The sequence below is a fragment of the Hevea brasiliensis genome, chromosome 7 (assembly GCF_030052815.1).
Source record: "Hevea brasiliensis isolate MT/VB/25A 57/8 chromosome 7, ASM3005281v1, whole genome shotgun sequence".
Lineage (NCBI taxonomy): Eukaryota > Viridiplantae > Streptophyta > Magnoliopsida > Malpighiales > Euphorbiaceae > Hevea > Hevea brasiliensis.
Window position 1 is genome coordinate 100,432,241 of NC_079499.1, and position 24,041 is coordinate 100,456,281.

A 24,041-nucleotide genomic window follows, 5' to 3' on the forward strand; every position below is an offset into this window, starting at 1 on the left:
ACACTAGGCCAAAGTCCCGTAAACCACTGAAGTTTCGACATGCCAGAGGTTGGAGAAAAGCATCCGCCACTTGGTAGAAGAGAATAAGGCTTCCATAAAAATGGGTAAAAGATTAATTGAAGTATAAGGAAAATCTTTTAGCTCATCCATTGAAACAACACTTGTAAACAATGAAAAGGACCTCAATAATTGAGAACACAACACCATTGTAATGACCAGCAAGGAAAGGTAGCGTTATAGGAGTCGACAACCATATCAAAGAAGGACAAGCGGAGATACCCAGGTGCCATTCCACAACACTGAAGTAGAGTGCTCTTTCCTCTAATAGAAAATTTAGACACAAAGGCGTTACCACTTTGCAAAGTACAAATAAACCTTGAGTAAGAAGATTTGGAACCTCTAGCAAGAAGTCTTGGAACCTACATGCAAGCCACAAACAACAAGGCATCTCAAAGAAAACCCCTCTCCATTTGACCATCAAATCTGCCACAAAAATACAAAGATTCTTATTTATACACACAGCCCTATTCAGAGGGAGGGAAGAGACCCAACCTTACCCGAAAGGGGCAGGGGAGGCTAAAATATACCGCAAAGAAAAGGACCTTGCCTTAGACAAGAGAAATAAAGTTGAGAGAGCTTTCTTTCTCCAACAAATCAGAAAGAAGATTATATTTACGCGTGTTGGATTTCAAAACTCATAGAATTTGGGTGAACAGAAAAGTAAATTAATAATTAACTTAAAGAGATAGAGACAGAAGTTGGAAGAAAAAGAGACAAAAGAGAAGGAAATGGGTGGAGAATAAATGATTTAAGTGTCCATTTGGAAATTGCTAAAATTACTGTTAAAAAAATTATATTTTTAAATATAATAATTAAAAAATATTAAAAAATAATTTAAAATTAAATTTAATAAATTTTAATTATAAAAATATTAAAATAATAAAATTATTTTTTAAAATGATTTTTTAAAAATATTTAAAATAATATTTTTATTAAAAAAATAATTTAAACTCCATAAACTCAATGCTAAATAAACATTAAATATTTATTTGATTATAGTTATCTTCATATTATTATTATTTAACAAATATTTGTCACATTAACGATTCTTGTGTAATAAAGATTATAGTATTTTATTTTTAAAAGAATTTATATTATAAATATTTTATTTTTATTTTATTCTTTTATTTTTTAGTTTAAAAGTTTATAATTATGTATTTGATGTTAATATATATATATATATATATATATATATATCATACATTTATATATATAAAAAAAAATCTTTGAAAAATGAAACTTACATTGCTCTGTGTTAGTGCACATGCAAGGTGTATTCAATAATTTCATGGTTTAAAAGGAAACACCCACACAAAAGCAGATTTTCTTGTTTCTAGAAACATCAAACGAGAGCCAGAGATATGGAGGAAGAAGAGCATGAGGTGTACGGTGGAGAGATTCCTGACATGGAAGGCGATATGGAACCTCACAACACCGACGTAGACATGTCCGCCGCCGATGAAGACGCCGTCAAGGTCCTATCTCTTTCTCTTTCGTTTTCATCTGTCTGTGGAGATAATAAAACCCTAGTGATTTAATCGATCTTAGAGGAGATATCGTAAAGGTATTTGCTTAGCTTTCTTGCATATATTAAAATTAACACCATTTTTATGCCGACGCAATGGTGCAGGAGCTGGATGAGATGAAGAAGAGGTTGAAGGAAATGGAGGAGGAAGCAGCGGCTCTTCGCGAGATGCAAGCTAAGGTTGAGAAAGAGATGGGCTCTGTTCAAGGTTTTCACTCCTTTTTCTTGTATCTTCTTGCACAACGAGTTTTGTCTTCCCACCTTAGAGGAATTTGGATCTACTGTAATATATCTATTGCTTGTTTGGTTACTGAGAAGAATTTGATGGTCAGAAGGAGTCTACTGGGTTCCTATTTTATACGCTTCTGCTATTTGTGGTGGTGTAGGATTCTTCACATCTGGATTATTGTGGTCTTGTTTTCCTGTAATTTACTTAGAAAATGATGTATGGCTCTTTGGTCAAGATTATTATGTATTTTATCTTGGTGCTTAAGAAAGTGATGAATAGCATTAAGAAGAGATATTGCATAAATGCTACAAGAGGGATTGCATTGGAAGGTACAATTGACTGTCCTTTTTTTTTCTCCTTTGGAAATCAGCTTTTGTATTTTTTTTTGGTGATAAATGCATTTTCTTCATGCTTGGAAAATGAGTGGTTTGAAATTTCAGCAAACATCACTTTGCCCTTGGAAACTCAGGGTACTACTTCTTGTTGATAATGTTTTTTTCTAAATGTTTCAAAAACTGCATTGCTAAATGTGCTTTTAGCATTGAGAAACTTTTTTCTTGTTTTTTATGAGCAAATACCTGTGGCCTGTGTTCTTCGGTGTTCTAATGGTGATATATGTCCCACATTTTGGCGTGCATTTCTTTATCAACCATTGGTGTTTTAGAAAATATGTACCTTTCTATGGCCTGATTTTTCACTTTTTTGAGGATTTTAACCAGATTGGTGTTGCCAGATCTTATATATTGTTTATTTCAGTGCATAACAATTTTTGGAAACACCATTTTACTTAGTTTTCTTTCATGCCTCCAGATTCATGATGTAGACTAGCTGTTATCATGGGTTATCATTTTATTTGTGGTTGTAACCTTTTACAATATCTTTCTTCTGACTTAGAATAAGATGTTTCTTGAATTTTTGCTACAGTCAAGTGTCTTATTCTTGTCTGAATTTTCTTCTTGTTTTATAGTCGCACTCGAAGTTTTCTCATTTTGCCTGTTTGGAAACTTGAATTCACATTATTATTATTATTATTATTATTATTATTATTATTATTATTATTATTATTACACTGCAATGTCATTCACAGATCCAGCTAGTGCAGCTGCTAACCAGGCAAATAGGGAGGAAGCGGATTCTCGTTCTGTGTTTGTTGGCAATGTGAGGGAATGGAAAACCTCTTCTCCTTTTTTCTGCCTCCTGTTAACTACCTACTGTTTATATAAATACTATTTTTCCAATAAGCTTGCTTTTAAATCTTAGCTGTGCTCTTAGAATTGCATAATATTGTGTGATTTTCTTTAGCCCTTAATCAAAATCTCTTTTCTACGTATTGAGACTTAGCTCTTGTTTTCACCTGTTCAGTTAAGGAAAATAGCAGGCCTGCTTTTGCATTGGTCATCACAAATTTTCTTTTGAAGTACAGCGTCTTTACTATTGTGCATGCCATCTATGCGTGCTTAGTTTCATAAATTTATGTGTTCGATATTTGCTTCCCACCTTTTCTTCTCTTCCCCTAACCTTAGAAGTTGATCCTTTGTGGGCGAATTACAAATTTGTAGTCCTTCCATTCCATCAGTTAACTTCATGATATGTATATACATTTTTTATATAGAATATGCATGCATATGGTAGTGTAGCTTACTGATTGTAAGATGCATTTTTGGTGCTGACAAGAAAATTACCCGTTGAATTTTTTGTTCCTATAGGGAATTGTAATAGACTTGTTGAATATACCCTTGTCCATGTAGGTGTTGTGGTTGTATAAAGCATCCCCACAAGTCATTGAACTAATAAATTTGGAGAAGATTAGACGAATTGTATAGTCCTTTTTACAGCAAGTGTTTAAACTCTTTATTTGTTGAACAACAGGCATACCTCCATTCTTGTTTATATTTATATTAACCAGTTGCGTTGAATCCACACGGAAGCTGGAAATTTCCATGGCTCCAATATGTTTTCATTGATTATTTTACTGTCAATTAATACAATATGATATTTTACAGTTGACGGCTTAGAAAATGTTGTTTGGTAATGTTCTTTCTGCTTATTTTATGACAACCACATTAATATTATAACAAAAATGCCTGGTTTGTCCCTTTTTAAGTGTAAAATTTCTGGACTTTGGAAAATTTTGTTATTGCTTGCATTTGAAAAGCCTTCTGAATGATATAAATATAAATCATAGAAGTTACAAAATATGATATAAAAATGTAGAAAATCTAATCCAATATTACCATGATGTTCTGAAATGTAGCTGTTATAACAGGTTTTTTTTTTCCCCCTTTTAATTTTCGCGCACTTACATTGAACCATTTTATATTATTATCTGCCAAAGACAAAGTATGTGACTGTGCACATGTCAAACAAGCCCTTTTAAATCAAATTCAATTCATTTATCAAATGCAGTCTGTACTCTTGTAGTACAACAATTTTCCAAATCTTAACAGCCCTACTTCCCATCAAAACTAAAATAAATAAAAAAAAATTGAAAAGAAAAGAAAGAGAGAAACCCTCCTTTTCGCTGTGGATTTGTTTTACTATTTTGAACTATTATTTACGTTAATTTCCTTGCTTTTGTTGTTGATGTGGCTTCTTACCATTCAGAGTCATGGTTTGACTTTACGTCTCACTATGATCGCAGGATTCTCCTTATTCTTCAAGTTCTCTGTTTGTTAGCGCTGGAATAGTTGTACTGTCTTTTGGGGATGAGCCAGAGTCTTTTTTTGTTAAATAAGCTTGTGTTATGAGAGATTAAAAATTCCTGCATGTTAATAGAGAAAAGAAATGAAAACAAAGTTGTTGAAAGAAAATGAGTGGAAGATGCAATAAATTTACTGGGGAAGAAGAAGAGTGAAAAAGAAAGAGGAACACAAGAACATTTGAAGGGGCAAAAAAAAGAAAATCAGAAAAAATACAAAAGAAAGATATTGGAACACAAAAAAATGAAAGAAAAAATGGAGATGAAAAGATAAGAGAGAGAAATCCAATACGATGGATAGTGCAAATCTATTTCAAAAGAAATCGAGTGAAAGAAGCATGCAAAAGGCTTCTTGGAGGTTGCTGGAATTGATGGTAGTATGTATTTGAGATGCTTCAACCATGATATGTGAGAATAGAAGTCATTCCTTTCGAAGAGCGGAGGCAAGTCAGGATATGCAATCTAAGTTGCAGACTGCGGAGCCTCGTCACTGCTGTTGGTAGTTGGTGCTTCCGAAATATGTGGTCATTAAGCAGAAGTGGTGAAGGGTGTAAGATTGTTGCTTCTTTGTGGTGGCTTAATCTGTTGACTTCTGGTTATTTTATCCAAAGTGTTGGAAATGTTTGACAAATGTGTTTTAATGTTTACTAGTGAATTTACAATGAGCTCTAAAGATTCTTATTTGCTTATTTTGACTTGGTCATTTTATTATTTACTTTAGGCACTTCTTGGGCGTGTCATTTCTCATTAGTCATTCCTAAATGGTTGTTCAACTCATGGGAGTTTGCCATATGCATTGTTGTTTTACTTAATCTCAAGAAGAACAGCATTTTAAAATTTGTGAATAATCCAAGCTAGGGCAAATTTAGATATGTGACATGATAGTATATATTTTTCCTTCTTACATTTAACTTTGAGAACCTGTGTTTTGAACAGAATGAACATCTAGTATAAACTGTCTTTTTGCCCTTTTTTTTTCCAGAAAAGAAATTTTCTATATCAGTTAATTAGCTTAATGCTGAAATCACTGGATGTCCTTTCAGCTTAATTAGCTGGAAATATTTGCCATGATAAGATCCACTATAAATGATTCCATGGTATACATCTATCAAGTACCTTTTAGATGTTTTAGCTTTTCCTCATATGATTTATAGAGAAAATCTTCTATAAAAAAAATCCCTTTTACTCTCATTTAATTTGGGAGTTTCAAAACTTCTTGCATCATTGGTTTTATATATATGTATTTTTCTCTGTGTTTGCTTCTATTTGTGTGATCTTACATATATTATCATGAACAAGTTTTGTTGAGCGTTGACTGTTATATGCTGTAAGCTCTTGGGAATTTTGTTGTACTAGACGACGTAACAATGAGTTCATGTGAGCCAGTTTGCAGTGCTGAAGGTGGAATAAGAGTGGAGGGGAAAAAAACTACTTGCATGAAAGAACCTAAGACAATGGCTTGTCCTGAATGGTTGAGTATTAAGGCTTTGTTTGAGTTGAGAATGTGATCTTCACTGTAAACTACAGAATGCTTAGTTGCAGTTCTTTTCCTGTTATGCGGAAGGAGAAGCTCATCAACCATCACTTTTAAGTGTGTAGTCAGTTGATGCCTTGATGGGAGAAATGAAACTCTGATGCGTTTTTTTCTTTCTTGAAAAGGTAAAAATGAGACAAGAGAGGAAGAGAAAGTGGTGTATTGTTACTGATAGGAGGAAAAAGCTGAATTAGATATGACCTTCTGGCAGTGGGATGATTTGGTGATATAGAAGATTAGTACTGTGTCTGTGCTATTTAGAAAATGCTGGCAATGGTTTAATAATGAAAGTATGCGATGTTTTGATGGATGGATTCTGGGAAGCTGATTTGGCAGATTTGCATAGCTAGTATGCACCCTTACATTTGGTGATTGAAATTCTTATCAGGCTAGTGTGCATTTCAAAATTTGAATTATAAACTCAAAAAGATCTTGCCGGATAAAATTATTGGTGCAAAAAGATTAAACAAGCTGGATCAGAGGCAATGCAATATCTGTCATATACTCATATTTGAGGAGCTGGTGATAGAAAGAGGAAAATGTAGAACATTATTGCTTTTGTCAAAAAAGTGACAGTGGTAAAAATGGAACATTTTTTTTTATTCAATGCAGTTATCTGATCTCAGCTAAAGCATTATTCTTTCTTTGCACTATGTTTTACTTTCTTGGGGATTTGATGGATTATGCATGTAGATAAGAAACCTTTGTCCAACAAATTACAGCAGAAGGAATGTTTGTAAAAAATGTATTTCAATGGGTTGTCTATTACCCTAAATCTATTTTTATGATTTAGATCTTTTGTGGAAATACTTCTAAATTTGTCTTTGATGACTTGCTGATTGAACTTTGGCATGCAAATCTTGTGATGAAATTATCATACAGGTTGATTATGCATGCACGCCAGAAGAAGTCCAACAACACTTTCAGTCTTGTGGAACAGTTAACAGGGTTACTATTTTGACAGACAAGTATGGCCAGCCAAAGGGTTTTGCTTATGTCGAATTCCTTGAAGTAGAAGCTGTACAAGAGGCTTTGCTTCTGAATGAATCTGAACTACATGGGCGTCAATTGAAGGCAAGTCTATTCTTTTATCAAAGAAATTAGCAAAATTGTTGTTCTAACAAAATTTCCATAGATCCATTTTCCTTTTTGATTGATCATTATTGGATTTTTCATACATGATTTGCCTTTCAGGTTTTGCCCAAGAGGACCAATGTTCCTGGGATGAAGCAGTATCGACCAAGGCGATTCAATCCTTACATGGGTCACCGGTTTAGGAGGCCATATGTCCCTCCTTATTTCTACTCCCCATATGGATATGGGTATGTTTTCTTTTCTGAACTTATCCAATTTTTGGTCCGTCTGTTTTTAATTCATATCATCACCCTTTTTTTTTTGGCACCCCAATATCTGCAGGAAGGTTCCTAGATTCAGAAGACCAATGCGATACATGCCCTATTACTAGAAAGTTGTTATAGGCAGTGAAGTTTATCATGTGGATGGTTTCGTTCAGGAACTTGGAGTTTTTATTTATGATCTTTTCAGAGGAAAAACAGATATTTTATTGGTATAATGATGAATGTTGCTATTATTCATAACCGATGTTCTTATAAGATGAAGTTTTAATTCATAGGTTATTGCTGCTGGCAAACTGTTCTTCATCGAATTTACTGTCATTTGGAAGGGGGATGATTTGAAAGAGAATAAGTTTGGTGGAAGCATTTCTCATTTAAGGGATTGGAGCGTACCATGCTTAGAACCTTGGCCCCTTGTTTTTAACCCAGTACTAGCATTATTTTGATATAAGGATGCATTTGGATTGAGGAATTTGAAATCCAATATTTATTTGAATTTTTTAAACCTCAAATAACTATGAAACGTGACTGTGATATCATAGTAATTCATGGCAAAGTACCTTTAAGATGGATTATTGACTAGATCAAGTTGGATGGAAATATCATCGATGATGGATGGATTCGGAATATAATTTTCACCATGTGGTCTTCTTCATCACTTCTTTTTTTTTTTTTTTTTATAATGAAATTATTCGTAAGGAATTGTGTCCGCAAATAATGATTTCTTGGATGATTAATGGGATTTAGCTCATGAATGGTTGAACTATGGGGTATGAAATCTAGGTTTGATGATCAGATAACGTGAATCGTGATCGTTCGATAACAGTTCTCTGGGCTTATCTGTGACTCTCCAGTGCAATCATCACCAGGTGAATTTCTCCAGGATAGCTTCCTCTATGGACTTGAAAGAATGCTTTCTTGCACCTCAGTCTATACTTATTTATGCGAGATTTCTCAATTCAGTGTATCCTCGACAAAATGTTCATTCTATTCCCATGCACTGGATCACACCCTCCAGCCCTGCGCAGTGCTCTGATCAGGGGCGGAAGCTTCACTCTTTAACTTGTGACCGCCTATTCTACACATGATGCTTGTCCTCCCTGCCTTGTTAGGATTCAATTTCAATCAGTTGAACTGCTCTTTTTGATCCATTTTGTCGCTTGCCTGCAATCCTGCATACCAAAATTTCACTTTTAATTTCTTTTGGCATTTACAATTAATCCCGTGAGAGTCCAGGCTAATTTAAAGTCTACCTCCAGTAATCCACAGATATTAATTCTTTGTAAATTAGATTTTTCTTCGCAGGTACATTATATGGACCAAGAGAGCAAATGTATGGTGGGATTCCACGTGTTTTCTATCTTGGTCTAGGTCTAAGTATGAAATTTCCTTTCTTCAAAATAAATAAGTTGTTCTCATGGTTGGATGTTCTGCTGTGAGTAGCCAGTTCTTGTACCTGCCAACCAAACAATGCAGTATACCATCAATCGAGATATTACAAATTATCAAACAAACAAGTTCAATTTGTGCATACCCGTCTCCCTACTTGCTGTGCTCCACAAAATCAATATTCCACTTGGTAACTCTCTGCAATGAAGCATACCTCCAGTGGCAAAGACCCTAAGAAAGTTGAGCGTTACTGAAGCTTGGCAATAAGCTTTTATCCTCTAGAATTCTTACTTCTCCAGGCCAAACTGATCGTGGGAACACCCGATTCACGCTTATAATCATTCGGGTACTCTGGTAGCTGCAATACCTTTTCTGCTGGCCAGCTTTCCAAGTTCCATTTCCCTATGTCTGGAGGCGCCACAATAGGTGGTGGCGGTGGGGTTTCCTTCAGTGCCACAGAATTCTTGACTGGCTCTGTAGGGTGGGTGGCGGTGTTTGAAGGAGGGAAATATGCTGCGGCATTATTCCCAGCATAATCAAAACCTGTATGTGCACAGGTGAAGTGGAGGGTCACTTTCTATGTGGCTTAATTAGGCGCGTGATGGAGTTCTGTCGCAGGCCATTGGTGGCCTTTATAGTGAACTGGGAGTGTGTGCAATAATGATGTGCGCCTCTCCATTATTGTGGTGCAAATTATGCAAGCTATTGTACGTACTTACAGCTCCATGATGTAAGGATGGAAAGCAAAGGGTAATTATATAGAGTGGGTTGCCTGTTATCAGCTACCAATCTCACCATTTGTCCAGGGAAATTGTGCAGATTTTCATTGAATGTGAAGGAATGATACATTGTCGATTTCTTAACCGTCCGCCTAAAATTAATTTGTAAGAAACTTTGGAAGTCATATGCAGAAATATTATGATCCGTACATAGAATTTTATAAATTGATTTGACTTGTAGTTTTTCCTCGAAAAAAACAAAATAGGTGTACGTGTACCCATAAGACGTGTCGTTCTCAAGAAAGCAATATCAAGTATATGAAACATAACAATCTAGCAAAAGCTGCGACTGGGTAGGGGTGATTGGAAAGCCACCCTAAATAACAGCCATCTTGCCTCATAGCTTTTGCAACCCAGTTGGCGCACTTGTTTGCTAACCTATTAATACAACAGATAGAAAAAGAAGAATGAGTTCCAAGAAGACTCTTTATATCAAACAAGAACTTCAATCTCCCAGGGAGTCTTCTGGGAGTAGATTTTGACAGCATACAATGGGCTTAGTTTAATTTCTTGCCTAGAAAAATCCAAACAGCAGCTTAATCAAACTTCAATGCTGCATAAATACATAAACTTCAATCCAAATTACTAGAATAAGATTCTACAAAGCTTATCTCCACCACATTGCTTTTGCAGCTTCCACTGGAGGACACTGCATCAACAATATTTTAAGAAAAATCCCTTCACAACTAAATCAATTCAAAGAAATGATACAAGAAATGCTTTGCTTAAGTAGGCTGTGTGTCAATGGATTTCCATAGCTGCTTTCAAATTTTGGAAAGAACTGCTGTGCTGAAGAATGGCGAATTTATTCACTACCAAATGTACTTAGACTGCTTAGCACTAAGAAATAATCCAAGACCAAATCTGCTTACGCTTTACAGGCTCAAGGAAAGCAGGTGTTGGGTTCCCATCCTTCTTTTTCTAAGTCTCTCTGCAATGATAAATGCCAGCTCCAGAGATTGAGAAGCATTCAGCCTGGGGTCACAATGTGTGTGATAGCGGGAGCCTAAGTCATCAAAAGTTACTGTCCTAGACCCACCAATGCACTCAGTCACATTTTGGCCAGTCATCTCTAGGTGAATTCCTCCCGGGTGGCTTCCTTCTTGATCATGGACATCAAAGAATGCTCTAACCTCAGCCTGCAAACAATTACAATATCATGAACATGAGTTGAAGGAGAAGGAGCGACAGTAAAAAAAGCTGTACTTTATTCATTCCTGTGAACAGGATGCAAGGGGCGAGAGACATATGCCCCAATAAATATGAGCCCACCTCACTGACTGACAGTAGATTACAAGTTCAATTATTGAACTTTTCTACTTAGCAAAATTCTTTTAGAAGTTATTGATATTGAATATGACAACCACCAAAAATAGGCACTAAATAACCATAAAACTTCCATATTTACTGATTCACCTAATTTTGTGTCATAACACTAGGACATGCTTTCGATACTAGAGCATTGAGAAAGCCAATTTCAAAAGCAGCACATGAAATTGCAATTACTTACCATTATAAAATTTTCATCTTTAGTTTTATTCTATGTACATTTGATTGTAGTTACTAACATTAGCATGTTATTCCACTTTTGGCTTCATAATATCAATCAAATTGTAGTGAAATGTCTAATTTATGGATTATATAATCAAGAGACATGACAAATAAATCTTACCAAAATTGCATCGAAGGGGCGTGTTTTTAGTCCACATGGTGCCTTAATGGTGTTCCCATGCATTGGATCACAGACCCATGTCACGATTTGTCCTGCCATGCGTACTGCTCTGATCAAGTGAGGAAGCTTGACTCTCATGTTCTCAGCACCCATTCTACAGATGATTGTTATCCTTCCGGGCTTGTTGTTAGGATTCAGAATTTCAATGAGTTTAACCAGTTCACTTGGATCCATTTTGTTGCTCACCTACATCACAAGTTGCACTTTCAGCCACGAATCTATGCTAGCACATACTACATATCTAAGTCACATCAGATTAGGGCATACAAAGAGGACCAGGAAAATGGATTTGTGTTTGTGTTGAACAATAAAGTTCAGTGTCTTATGATGTCTTAAAAATGCTTTGTAGGCAACCATTTACTGCAGATGATATTTCAAATTCATGAAAGTGCCACCAAATGAATTCTAGTGTGTTGGGAAAACTAAAAAGTATAGACTTGGAATAGTCAAGCTTCAAGTTTGAGCAGGAGTTGACAATATAAATTATATGACTATATAAAGATTTTCATAAACCTTAACACAATGAAACTATGGAAATTGTATATAAAAAGAGGTTCAAAAGTTTAGCAGGAAAAGCAAGAATGAAAATGCATTCAAATATTTGGAGAACATAATAAAGTAAAAAGGGGCTGCTTTCTCCACAAATTTGTGTCCACCAATTATTTTTATCTCCTTGGATGTAGGTGAAAAATGGTAATGCAAGTTTTGTCATGAGAAATAATAATGAAATCAATTATTTCAATAGTGCTTGCATTGAAGTACCTTGATACCGAGAGGGTTAGAGATTCCTCTAAGGAACTCTACATGGGCACCATCCAATTGACGAGTACGCTCTCCACACCAGAGCATGTGAGCAGAGCAATCATAGTACAGGCCAGAAGTTGAATCCAACCTTGTCAGAGATTGCTCGTAGGGCAAATGCAAGCATTCATGGGATGTCCAAAATTCAGTTGTTGTCATGACAGGGTGTTCCACTGTGAGTCCTGCAGCAGCCATGAAGCCTAAGGCCTCATCAACCCGATATGCTAGTTCTTGGTACCTATCAAATAAACCAGTATCAACCATGTTAAAGACATAAATTGCTCACAAACTTCAAACCAGAACTTCAAAAGAATTTCACTTTTTCTGAAAAAAGATCCAGGAAGTTACAAATGAAACAGATGGATGCACCTATGACTTGAGGAAAGATTAGTTTACATACCTATCTCCTTGCTCACTGTGCTCTGCAAAGTCAAGATTCCACTGAGTAACTCTCTGCATTGCAGCATACCCTCCAGTGGCAAAGGCCCTAAGAAGGTTGAGAGTTGCTGCAGATTGGGTGTAAGCTCTTATCAACCTCTGTGGGTCTGGAATTCTTGACTTCTCATCAAAAGCATCTCCATTGATATTGTCCCCTTTGTAACTTGGCAACTTCACTCCATTCTTCTCCTCAAATGGATCTGATCTAGGCTTTGCAAATTGACCTGCCATTCTTCCCACCTAAAAAAACCAAGCCCACAATTATCATCCAAAAGGAATAAAAACTAAAAATAATGAAGTATATGCCCTTGAACATTATCAAAGTAGGGATATAATTCAGATTCAATCCAAGATTGTAATTGACTTTAAAATCAATAATCTAAACTCTCCCTTATATGAACAAACTTATCACTATTTAAGAAACTTCCAAAATGATGTTACAAAAACCCACCGTCCAAAACTGGTTCAATTTAAAATGAAATCTATAACAAGAATTAAAGCCCAAGAAGAACCATTGTGAACACGCATTTCCACTCAAACAAGACCCTGAAATCTAAAACAAAAACAATAGAAACCTACAAGAAATAATCAATCTTCAAAATTAGTAATCAATCTAACCTTAATGACAGGCATCTGGCCACCAAACATAAGCACAACACCCATCTGAAGCAGAATTCTAAAAGTATCCCTTATGTTATTAGCGCTAAACTCCTTGAAACTCTCTGCACAATCACCACCTTGCAACAAAAATGCATTCCCCATGGCAGCCTCAGCGAGCCTCTCTTCCAAACTCCTGGCTTCCCCAGCGAAAACAATTGGCGGAAATGTCTCAATAGTCTTCAACACAGACTCCAGCTCATTCGCATCAGGGTATTCCGGAAGCTGCAAAGCTTTCTTCGTCTTCCAGCTATCCAGCGTCCATTTGCCGGTGCCCGGGGCTGACGGTCCCCTGGACTCCTTCACTGAGACAGCATTCTTAGCGGGCTCGGCCGCATGGACGGCGGTGATTGAAGGGAGGGATATGGACTTGTGAGACCTGTTGCCAGGAAGAAGAAAGAGAGCTGGTTGGTGGTGGTAAGGCTGAGAGAGAGAGTAGGTGTTGCTGTATAAAGACTTGGAAGAAAGAGTTGAGAGAGCCATTTCCGTTGAAGTCAAGCTTCCTTTGCTCTTCTCTCTACCTCTTGAACAAGCTCTTAGAGGGAGAAACAATGCAGGCTCTGGGTCTGCCCAAGAAGAGAGAGATGAAGTGGGTTTTATAGGGGTTTAAGTGGAGAGAGAGAGAGAGAGAGAGAGAGAGAGAGAGAGAGAGAGGGTTTGGTATAATCTCTCGTTTGGTACGCATTGGGAAAGCTTGGTAGTTAGGAAAATACGGAGAGGGATATTTTGGTCAATATGGAGATAGGGAGGGTAATTTGGTAAACTAACAGGGGATATTCCGCTCTTACCTACGGCGGCGCCGCTATTATTTCATTACCAGCCAAATAAGAGCCCAAGCAAGTAATTGTCACATTTGTAATCACGTAAAAAAAATCACTAACGAGGTTCATTGCAATTTACCTCGCCTCTCAATAAAAAAATTTCTTTAAGTTGTCAATATTATAAAAATTTATTAAATACTTAATTATAAATAACAGATTTTAATATTTCATATCATCCAAATAATATAAATTATTTTAAGGATCAACAACTAAAATAAAATAAAATATTTTCATTTTTGTGTCTATTCATAAAAAAAGATATTAAAAGAGTTAAGCCATAGTTCTCTGAAGTTATTGTCCTCGTCTGCAGGTGTTAGAGCTGTGTACGGTTCTAAAGGTCCTAAACAGAAGAATCACACTAAACTATCAGGAATAGTACTAAATTGATATAAAAACTTTTTAGTAAAGAATTAAAATTAAATCAGAATTATATTGAAATAGAATCAGAATCAAATTAGAATTATATTAAAATAGAATCAGAATTGTACTGAATCGAGAAATGAATTTATTTTTTTTTTATGATTTTTTCATATGTATTATATATATATATGAACTAAATATAATCTAATGTTATATTTTTATTTTTTATATTTTTTTAATAATTTTAATTATAAATAAATTAAATTACCTTGTAATTCTTAATTATAAATATATTATTATACTATATATATATTAATTCATAATTATTTTTATATTTTATAATTAAATATTATATAATTAATAAATAGTTAAAATGTATATTTTATTATATACTTATGCTAATATATTATATAATATATTTAATTCTAAATTATATATACACTTGATAGTTAAATATTATATAATTTAGAAATAGTTAGAAGATATATTATTATTATCCCAAGATAGTCCAAGAGATGGGTGAATTGGACTTTAACAATTTTTCGGCCATTGCTTGTAGCCTAATGAAAAATTATGGTTTTGTTCAACTAGGTGCTCCTTTATATATAGTGAAAGTGATATGTGTTTCGAGAATGTGTCCCTAAATTGCAATTTGAGCCTCAATCAATATTTATAGCAATTTTTAACATAACATGCATAGAATTTAAATTACACAAAAGTAAAGAGATTAAGGTTAGAGAAATCAAACACAATGATTTTTATAGTAGTTTGGCTTAACTAGCCTATATTCACTCTCTCCAAAAACCCTCTTTGAGTCTTCTCTCCACTATTTGCTCTTTTAAAGGCAAGAGACCAAAAGCCCTTTATAACTTTTTCAATACCAAGCTTTTACCAAGGTAGCTTGAACCCTTGACAAGTGCTATCTCAAACACTCACACTCTCAAGCTTCAATAGGTACTTGTACAACCTCTCTTGAATGCAATTTAATGTTTTAACACTTACTCTCACTCAATACAAATCAAACTATAAAGAAGAGATGAGTTGATTTGCCAATAGTAGCTCAAACACTTTAAAGCTCTTGAATGAAAACAATAAATGAAAAATCAAGATTGGAGTGCAATTGTAAGCTTTCATCAAGTGTAAAATGAAGTAAAGAAGGTGTATTTATAGTCCAAAATCATTTGAAACTGTTTGAAACCTTTTTGGAACGTTATACACTCTGTTATAGGCAAAATAGCCATTATTTTGTCTTTTTGTACGAAGTTGAGCAATTCTGATCATTTAGCAAACTAATGAAATTTTTTGCGACAGTAGTAAACTAGTTAGCAAACTAATATTTTAGTAAACACATTAGCAAACTAATATTTTAGCAAACAAGTTAGTAAACTAATTTATCAGATGCCTGTTTCAAATTATAATATTTAAAAATCTAATTTAGACCTTAAAAAAATATATATTCCAATAGCAATATCGAAGGTTATGATCAGAGAAAATCTTTATAAAATAATTAAAAGAAAAATTAATTTTTGAGCTCCAATTGATTAAAACTTTCATCTATTCTTTTTACACAAGTCCTAAGACTCAATTCCTAACTCTATGACTTTCATACATTTACTTCGAGTCTTAGCTTTCATTGTAACACCCTTACTGTAGCAATTCCGTACATTCTACTGTTTCGGTGATCAGTGTCGGTCCAAACAGCTAGAACGTCTGGAAAAATATTTAGACTAGAGTGAGGAATCATAATTGACTCAAATATTAATAAGAAAAATTTAGGAAAAATTTTAGAAATAAAATACAACCAAGTTAAATGAGCCGGTGCCCTAGCGATGGGTAACCCAGTGGGAAGTTACATTTCTCGCAACTAGGAGCCCTAGACGCGAGAGAAAATTCATAAAATAATTTTTGAGACTCCAGAGAAGGGTCATTGAGGTTTCTATGGCATTAGAATGCTAAGAAAATACTTAAGAAAAATTTTCAATCGGTATAGACAATTTTAGTCTGTTAAGCCAAACGGAGGGCATTTTGGTCATTTCGCCTTCAGAGGTGATTTTTGGCCGACTTGTCCAGTTAAGTAAATAATTATTATGACATAAAATATGAATAAATATTACTAAAAATTAAATTTAAAATGAGTAGAGAAGAAAAGGAAAGAAAATGAGAAAAATATCAATTATGACATCACCATGAGGTCATTAAAAGTGCTCCCACCAATCACAATTGAACAAGCTATTAAAAACCAATTAAAAAGAGGTAAAATGAGATAAAAAATGAACAAAAGCAATCTGTTTCTTCCCCAAAACCAAATCAGCCGGAAACCCATTTCCCACCCCAACCTCCATGGAAGCTTAATGAAAGCTTCAAACCTCACCTCATCTCACCTTGAAACCACTACCTTGCTTCACAAAAAAGTGATCTTGCATCTTGAACAACCTCTAGCCAACAAAAAGAAGAAGGAAGAAGGAAGTTTTGGAGACTTGGAAGAGTGAGCAAAAGAGGTTAGTGTCCAAACTCTTACTACTTTTACTTGATTCATGCTTAATGCCATGAGATAAGTAGAAAATGTAAGAAAAACAAAATAAAAATTATGTGTATTCATTCCCTATAATTTTGGCAGCTTAGGGTTGGTTAGGGTTGATGAATTTGCTTGAAGTAAAGTGGTTCATGGGCTGCCCTTAGTATTAGATGAGTGATTGAACATGTTTGTGCAAGTGAAATGCAAGTGTAATGCATGAATGGACTTGAAAACTTGGACATTTGAACAACATTAGGGTTTGCTCATGAAATGGTATATTAACTTTGTAATGGTCAATTAGTAACTATTTGAATGTGTGTGAGGAGGAATTGAAGTGAGTGAGGATAATGGAATTGAGTTTAGGCATGCTGCCCTTGGTGACCTGCAGGACTGATTGTGAGTCAACTTTAGTGAAGAAACCCTACCCAGAAAACCAAACCAAGTTGACCTAAAAATTGCCCTAATCTGGGTGACCTGCATTCTGCCTGGGCAAAATGACCAAATGAATAGTATTTATTCATTTGGTCATAACTCGGTGTAGAAAGGTCCAATTGACTTGAATTTTACCAGAAGAAAGCTGAGACATAGACCTACAACTTTCATGAAGAACACAAATCTAAATTCTGACCATAACCTAGTCAAATTGCCAACCAAATTTAGGTTACCAAATCTGGCAGAACCAGTTTTGCCCAGAATTTTGGATTCTGTCTAATCCGGCCAGTTATGGTTTTTAGGCCATAACTTGAGCTACAAAACTCCAAATGGAGTGATTCAAAAAAGGAAATGTAACTAGACAAAATAAGGAACAACTTTTATGAAGACAATTTTACCAAATTTCTACTGTACAAATGACCAATGAAACAATAAACTTAATGCTTGAAATCTGAAAATTATGAATAACTAACACTATGCTTTGAAATGGAATTGGCAACCAATGCCAATAACTTTAGAATGCAAAATGTGATATGTTAGTGATATTAGAACCAATATACCTATTGTCTATGAAAAAGTCAACATTTTAGTTGACTAATGAAATGAATAGTAGCCATAAAATTTCAATTTCAAATAATTACATAAATTAAAAGTGTTAAATGCCCTAGTAGGCCTAATATGATTGGTTTGGATAGGTTGGCATGCCAATAGGGTTCTGATAGCAGTGCTGCGTATGATGTATGGCTTCATTACCATTCTATGATGTGATAGCCTATGGCCATACTGATTATGATGTTTTACTTGGCTTTATGCCTTATTGCTTTTATGGCTTATTAGCCATTCTGTTTGCACACCGGGAGACACATTGTGACCGATGGTGTGACGGCCCAAGGTACCTGGTAACCAGTGCCAGTTTACCCGTTTATCCAGTCCGGTCAATTTGTATAGGTTACTTGGGCATGGAAAAGTATAATTGCAATTGAATTGATTAATAAAAAAAATAAGGAAATTAAATATCAAGTTAAATATCAAGAATGATTACAATAAAATAAAGAAGCTCAAAATCATTAAGAAAACGATTAACAAAATGCATTAAGGAGTTAATATCATAAAATGTAATTAGTCTTCGACTAAACAATAAGTTAATAATTATTCTTTTTTCTTATGAACACAATAACTAGGAAATTATTATTTTTATCTGCATACTATATTTTCTTGTATTATTGGCACCACTAAGCTTTATGCTTAGCGCGTCGCTTTTGCAACGCGTAGGTACTGAAGATTTGGACAGAGGGCCCAGTAGACCACAAATTGGGTAAGGCCGTTCATAGTTCTGCATAGTGTCCGTGTCACCTCACAGGCTACAGTGCATTGGTAGGACACTAGGTCCCATTTTGTATTTTGTGATTTTTATAAGTTTTATAATTAAACTCTTATTTTATCATGTATATTTGAAACCTATGTAATATAATTTTGTATTAATGTAAATATTTGTAACTTTGTGTTTATAAATAACATATGAGAATTTATTTATGATTTGAGCCTGATGATGATGTGAAATGAATGAATGACAAATGGAGGAATTGTTAAGAAATTGTTGAAAAATATTGAGACTATATTAATGAAATGGAGTTTGAGAATGATTGGAAGTGTTTTACACATGTTCCGAAGAACTGTTTTATCCATTTTTAGCCGGTACTCCGCCGGATTTTCTATAAAATTTTCGGAACCCGAGATGAATTTATAATTTCAATAAATGAATTAAATGAGTTAAATTTCACAAATTGCACTTCATATCCATGAATAAATAAATTAAGGAAGAATAAAAACAATTGAGATAAAAAAAAATGATGTTCCGGTACACTGTGTGGCATATCTTGCTCGGCTATACTGTAGACGGGTAAGGGGTGTCACATTCATAATCTTATTCTTTCTCAACTTGGATTCATCTTGAGATGCCTTTGAGTGCTCTTCCTCCTTAAATGCAACCTCAAAGATTCTACATGAGTAAGAGAAATAATCTACACATCACTTAAAGTTGAGTTAGATAGATTCTAGTTGAGTTTTGTTATCATCAAAATCAATGCTCATTTTGGGCTACACGGGGTCAATAATCTCTCCCTTTTTAATGATGACAAAACTCAATTGAATCATCAATCAATAATAAATAAAAGTGTGTGTAAGTTTATGTATAACCAAGCATGTTAGTATGCGGAAATTACTCCCCCTAAATGTATGCACACAAGTTTAAAAAGTAAAAGTATTAATAGCTATACAAAACTTCCCCTGAATTTATGCTACAAGAAATATTCATGAGATATCCATAGTTTCAATATGCAAAAAGTTAAACTTAATAGTTTGCACACATAAGCCACAATAATTTGCATACACACTTTTAAAACATAAGCATACATCCATTTTCAAAATATAAAGCACACATCCATTCTCCCCCTTTTTGTCATCATCCAAAAAGGAAACAGGAGATATTAATCCAAAAACAACCAAGTAAGCACAAACTGAAAATCAGTAAGGTAAACAGTAGCAAACTGAAAAACCATTCAACAACAGTAATAAACATATTAGCAAACTAAAAAAGCATATTATTTTCTAAACATTAAGCCTTTTGCTCCTTCAAATAGCTTTGGAGGCACCATCTTCTTCTTGGAGGGTTTAGTAGCAGGTGGCTGAGAAACTTGGTCAGCCAAAGGCTCATGCTCCTGTGACTCATCCTCATCAAATGGGCTTTGAAGGGCAGCAGCCAGAGTCTGATATGGATTGGACACTGTAGACTTAACTCTTTTCTTGCTCTCCTTAGCCTGAGAAGCTTTAGCTGCAGAAGGTTTAGGTGGAGCACTCTCCTACTGATCCTTTAGAGAGTCTTCCTTCTTCTATGTAGACTCAACTATAAGTTCTATAATTTGTTCACTCTCAATTTCAATAGTAGGCTCAGCTGCAGATTCTGAAATTTGTTCACTGTCATGCTCAACAGTAGGCTCAACTGTAAATTCTAAAATCTGTTCCTTTTCATGCTCTACGGCTGCAGTAGACTCACTAAGCCCAGTACCTCCACACTCAACATTACCATGATAAAAAACATGATCATCATGAGTAGAAAGGTCACCTGCAGGTACATCAGTATCAACTCTGGTTGCAAAATCAGTTTCCTGTGCCCGCTTAAGATCTGCAATCTGTTTCTTTAACTCCTCATTTTGAGTAAGTAAATGACTTACTTTGTAATAAACAATATCCATAAATTTTCTCAGAAGTTCAATAGACTGATTTGATGTACTGAATTTCTCATTAATAAATATTCTTAGCCCTTGAAGCTCACTCATAATCTCACTTTGGGAATCTGAATCAACTTTAGCTTTAGAAGATCCACCTTTTTCAAAATGTTTCTTTCTTCCATCAGTATCAGAATGAATTTCTCTAAGCACAATTAAATCTGCCCTAGAACTCTCCTTAGAGACATTTATATCCAACTCTCTAAACAAGGCAGTTAAGAGGTGTGCATAGGGTAATTTATCAATCCCATAAGCTTTACACATATTCTTGAAAATCCAATATGCCAAATTCATTCTTACTCTGTTAACAATATGCCACATGATGCACATATCCAAATAACTCAATTATCCATAACTGCCAGATTTAGGACAAAATATATAATTCACCATACTGTGAATAATCTTAATGTGCTGAAAGGCTTTAGTGCTAGTGGATTTTTCACTAGTGGCAGTGTTGGCAGGAAAAACTTCACTTTCAAATTCAGTCAAATTAAAACCTGGAACTCTAGCAATATCTCTATGAGCAGAGATTCTATTTCCATCATTCGGCAATTTTAAGGCTTTAGCAATCAACTCAATAGAAATGTCATATGCTCTGTCATTCAAAGAAACCTTAAATCTGTCTTCTTCATCAACTACTTTTAAAGTTCTATAGAATTCTTGGACTAGTCTAGGGTAGTAAACATCGGTGCATTCACAAACATTCATCCATTCTTGAAATTCAAAGAGTTCCTTAAATTGAAAATCAACCTGATCAAAATTGTCCCATTTAATGAACTTACAGTCTAGAAGCGCTTTGTCAACAACAGAACCCGATGATTTTGAAGCACCCTTTTCCCCCTGAATGTCAATCCCACGCACTTTCCTTCCCTTTTTCTTTTCCGGTGCCGTCACTGTTAGTAGTATGCCCTAGAGCATATCATTTAGTATGTATCTTGTACATATTTTTATTAATAAAAGGCATTTCCACTTTTCCGTTTACATAATATATTTATGTATATTAGAAAAGGTCCATTGATATTTTGTTAGAAATATTATTCTTAAGTTGTTAAGAATATGAGTGACAATATTTCTAGCACGAAGTATCATAAATAGATTCACAATCGAGGATACTTCATAATAAGGACATGACTTATCCAGAAAGATTGTATTCATGTTTGTTCCCAAGTTATTTATATGAGATATAAATAAGATGGAATGGTGAGTCTCATGCCATATAACAAACATGATAGGCACTTATAAATGATAAGCCGAACCAGTGACACTTATGACAAGCACATGGAGTTTACTCTTGTCAATGTTTTGTCATAAATCATATCAGTGCATATAATCTTTAGACCTGAGATAGCACAGTTATCTTGTATATAGGTAGTTTGAGTTTGATACTGCTTTCATACTTGTACTGTGTATGGGTATATGGGCATGTGTTGGCTCCTACTAGTTATATATGGAGGTAGGTGTTGATCAAGATGGAATCTGTTCCTCTAAGTAAATAGAGATAAAATCCTATGTTCATTTAATTGTTCTTGATGTTTCAAGTTCTGGCCAGACAGATAGATTTATTCGTAAAAGAGTTTCGATGAGAAAATCTTTTAATCAAGAACTGGAATTAAAAGAGAACATAATATTCATAGCAAATGGAGTTTGACATAAACCATGACTCCAGCTTGAGTTGGGATTTTGTAACAGAGAGATTCTAGTGCATGGTAACATGTGATTATAGGTTCATTTAAGGTAAACCTTATTACTAATTGGGTGGCCATGGCATGCTATGCTAGGTGTTAACCATGGTCTATGAGGTTCATAAAATGATTTAGAGAAATCATTTATGATAAGAAAGAGTTCTGATGATATTAAGAGTTGATATCATGTCTCATTGCCAATTAGTGATGAGCCTAGTAAGTCACACACATACACAAGTAATCACCTATTTAAATATGATTTAATTAATTAATTAAAGAGTTTAATTGATTAATTAAATAGGTTTGGTTTGCAATTAAATTGCAAAGTCCCTAGCATGACTTGAAACCAAATCTAGATTATTGGATGTGTAGTATAAATTAAATTTATATTTAAAGTGTTTAAATATGAATTTAATTAATGAGAAATTAATTAATAGAGATTAATTAATTAATTTATATTTGATATAAATTAATTAGAAGAAGAAAAATAATTATTTTGGGTTAAGAACTCAAAATTAAGACACAGGGGCATTTTGGTCATTTCACAGTGTGACACGTGGCACCATGAGATGGTGACACATGGGATTACACATAAGCTTGCCAAATGTTTTTTAATCATGTAAGATGATCAAGATTAAATATAGGTTTGACACTTGGCACAATGTGATTGGGTCACTTAAACCTAGAGCTAATCAAAGGGTGACATGTGGCAAGGGTTTAATGTGTTAACCTGGCTATTTAAGTGTTGTTATGAAAAGAAAAACAACCAGCAGCCACTCCTCTCCTTTGTCACGCCACTTTGAGGGTTTTCATCTATTCTTCTTCATCTCTCATCAATTCAAAGAGATTAGCCATCAATCTCTTGAATTAAGAACGCTAGAAATTGTTTCTAGTGTCCTGTTTACATCTCTAATCTCTTAAAAGGCAGAACATGAATTTATAATTAATAGAAAAGGCTTTAGAAGCTGTTCAAGGGCTGCCATAGGTGTTCTTGGTGTGGACAAGCTAGAGGGACAACATTTGGTGTCCTGAAGACGAATCTCAAAGGCGCAGACATGCTGTAGTGCATCAAGAGTTTAGTGTAATCGTTCTTGATTTAATCTAGGGTTCTAAAATTAATCTGATTAATTTTAAAATCTTAAATGGCAAATACAGATCCAAAAACATATTAAAAGAGTTTTAATATGTTGTTTATCATTAAAATTAAATAGATAAAAATAAATCTTATATGATGCATGTGACCCTAGGTGAAAATTTTTGAATTCAATGGTATAAACTTGTGTTTTTCACGCTTCCGTTCCTTCAGTCACCGCAGGTTCGACTTCCTCAGATGGGTCAGAGGACACATTGTTGGACTCAGTTACTGGTGTTTTCCTCTTTTCTTTCAATTTCTTCTTCAATGCGGCAACAGGGAGTTCTTCAGATGAAGAAGAGGACAGCAAGGCTGCAGCAGCGGAGGTTTTTCATTTGGTGTGAGCCATAGATGGTGAACCAGAGGTGATGAAGAATTGGGAATTTAAAATGGGTTCTGGCGCAGTGAGGAATGAATGAGGGATTAGAGTTTTAAGTGATGATTAGAGAGTGAGATAAGCACTTTGATGAAAATGGGTCAGTGTTAATGAAAAAAAAATTGGTAAGAGTAGTACCATGAATCAATGCAGAGGAGAGAGAGAGTCGGGTATGGCGAGAGAGAGAGAAAAAAAATAGAGAGTTGATAGGTAAAGGTTTCGTGTAGCAGTGGGTAAGATTG

General features: G+C 34.6%; 2 protein-coding genes and 1 long non-coding RNA gene across 7 annotated transcripts; 1 reads left to right on the plus strand and 2 right to left on the minus strand.

Annotated features, from left to right (window-relative positions):
* Window positions 1-1,297: 1,297 nt before the first annotated feature.
* Window positions 1,298-7,976, plus strand: LOC110633534 (polyadenylate-binding protein 2). 2 transcript variants are annotated; one of them, XM_021782174.2, is made up of 6 exons: window positions 1,298-1,535; window positions 1,691-1,793; window positions 2,902-2,972; window positions 6,929-7,120; window positions 7,241-7,368; window positions 7,680-7,976. In XM_021782174.2, exons 1-6 carry the CDS (start codon window positions 1,422-1,424, stop codon window positions 7,741-7,743), a joined length of 672 nt encoding a protein of 223 aa, XP_021637866.1. In that variant the 5' UTR covers window positions 1,298-1,421; the 3' UTR covers window positions 7,744-7,976. The 2 variants fall into 2 exon arrangements, with proteins under 2 accessions (XP_021637866.1, XP_021637867.1); XM_021782175.2 differs by having other exon boundaries at window positions 1,302-1,535; window positions 7,463-7,976.
* Window positions 7,977-8,125: 149 nt separating this feature from the next.
* Window positions 8,126-9,677, minus strand: LOC131181576 (uncharacterized). The gene is made up of 3 exons (XR_009150116.1): window positions 8,936-9,677; window positions 8,655-8,857; window positions 8,126-8,573 (listed from the first exon to the last, which is right to left on the minus strand). It is a non-coding gene; the product is annotated as an uncharacterized LOC131181576 (long non-coding RNA).
* A 122-nt stretch (window positions 9,678-9,799) lies between these two features.
* LOC110633533 (phospho-2-dehydro-3-deoxyheptonate aldolase 1, chloroplastic) lies at window positions 9,800-13,837 on the minus strand. 4 transcript variants are annotated; one of them, XM_058150307.1, is made up of 6 exons: window positions 13,159-13,837; window positions 12,503-12,780; window positions 12,064-12,340; window positions 11,242-11,487; window positions 10,442-10,708; window positions 9,800-9,947 (listed from the first exon to the last, which is right to left on the minus strand). In XM_058150307.1, exons 1-5 carry the CDS (start codon window positions 13,678-13,680, stop codon window positions 10,445-10,447), a joined length of 1,587 nt encoding a protein of 528 aa, XP_058006290.1. In that variant the 5' UTR covers window positions 13,681-13,837; the 3' UTR covers window positions 9,800-9,947; window positions 10,442-10,444. The 4 variants fall into 4 exon arrangements, with proteins under 4 accessions (XP_058006290.1, XP_058006289.1, XP_058006288.1 ...); XM_058150306.1 differs by lacking the exon at window positions 9,800-9,947 and adding an exon at window positions 9,978-10,218; XM_058150305.1 differs by lacking the exon at window positions 9,800-9,947 and adding an exon at window positions 9,978-10,358.
* Between the last annotated feature and the right edge of the window lie 10,204 nt (window positions 13,838-24,041).

What these genes read in the sequence shown, in the direction of transcription:
- LOC110633534 (XM_021782174.2), top strand. Translation starts at nt 1,422, where the DNA reads ATGGAGGAAGAAGAGCATGAGGTGTACGGTGGAGAGATTCCTGACATG. An exon ending in AGAGATGGGCTCTGTTCAAG is followed by an intron (nt 1,794 to 2,901) that starts GTTTTCACTCCT and finishes TGTCATTCACAG; the next exon opens with ATCCAGCTAGTGCAGCTGCT. An exon ending in GTTCTGTGTTTGTTGGCAAT is followed by an intron (nt 2,973 to 6,928) that starts GTGAGGGAATGG and finishes ATTATCATACAG; the next exon opens with GTTGATTATGCATGCACGCC.
- LOC110633533 (XM_058150307.1), bottom strand. Translation starts at nt 13,680, where the DNA reads ATGGCTCTCTCAACTCTTTCTTCCAAGTCTTTATACAGCAACACCTAC. An exon ending in GCCAGATGCCTGTCATTAAG is followed by an intron (nt 12,781 to 13,158) that starts GTTAGATTGATT and finishes TGGTTTTTTTAG; the next exon opens with GTGGGAAGAATGGCAGGTCA. An exon ending in GCCCCTTCGATGCAATTTTG is followed by an intron (nt 10,709 to 11,241) that starts GTAAGATTTATT and finishes AATTGTTTGCAG; the next exon opens with GCTGAGGTTAGAGCATTCTT.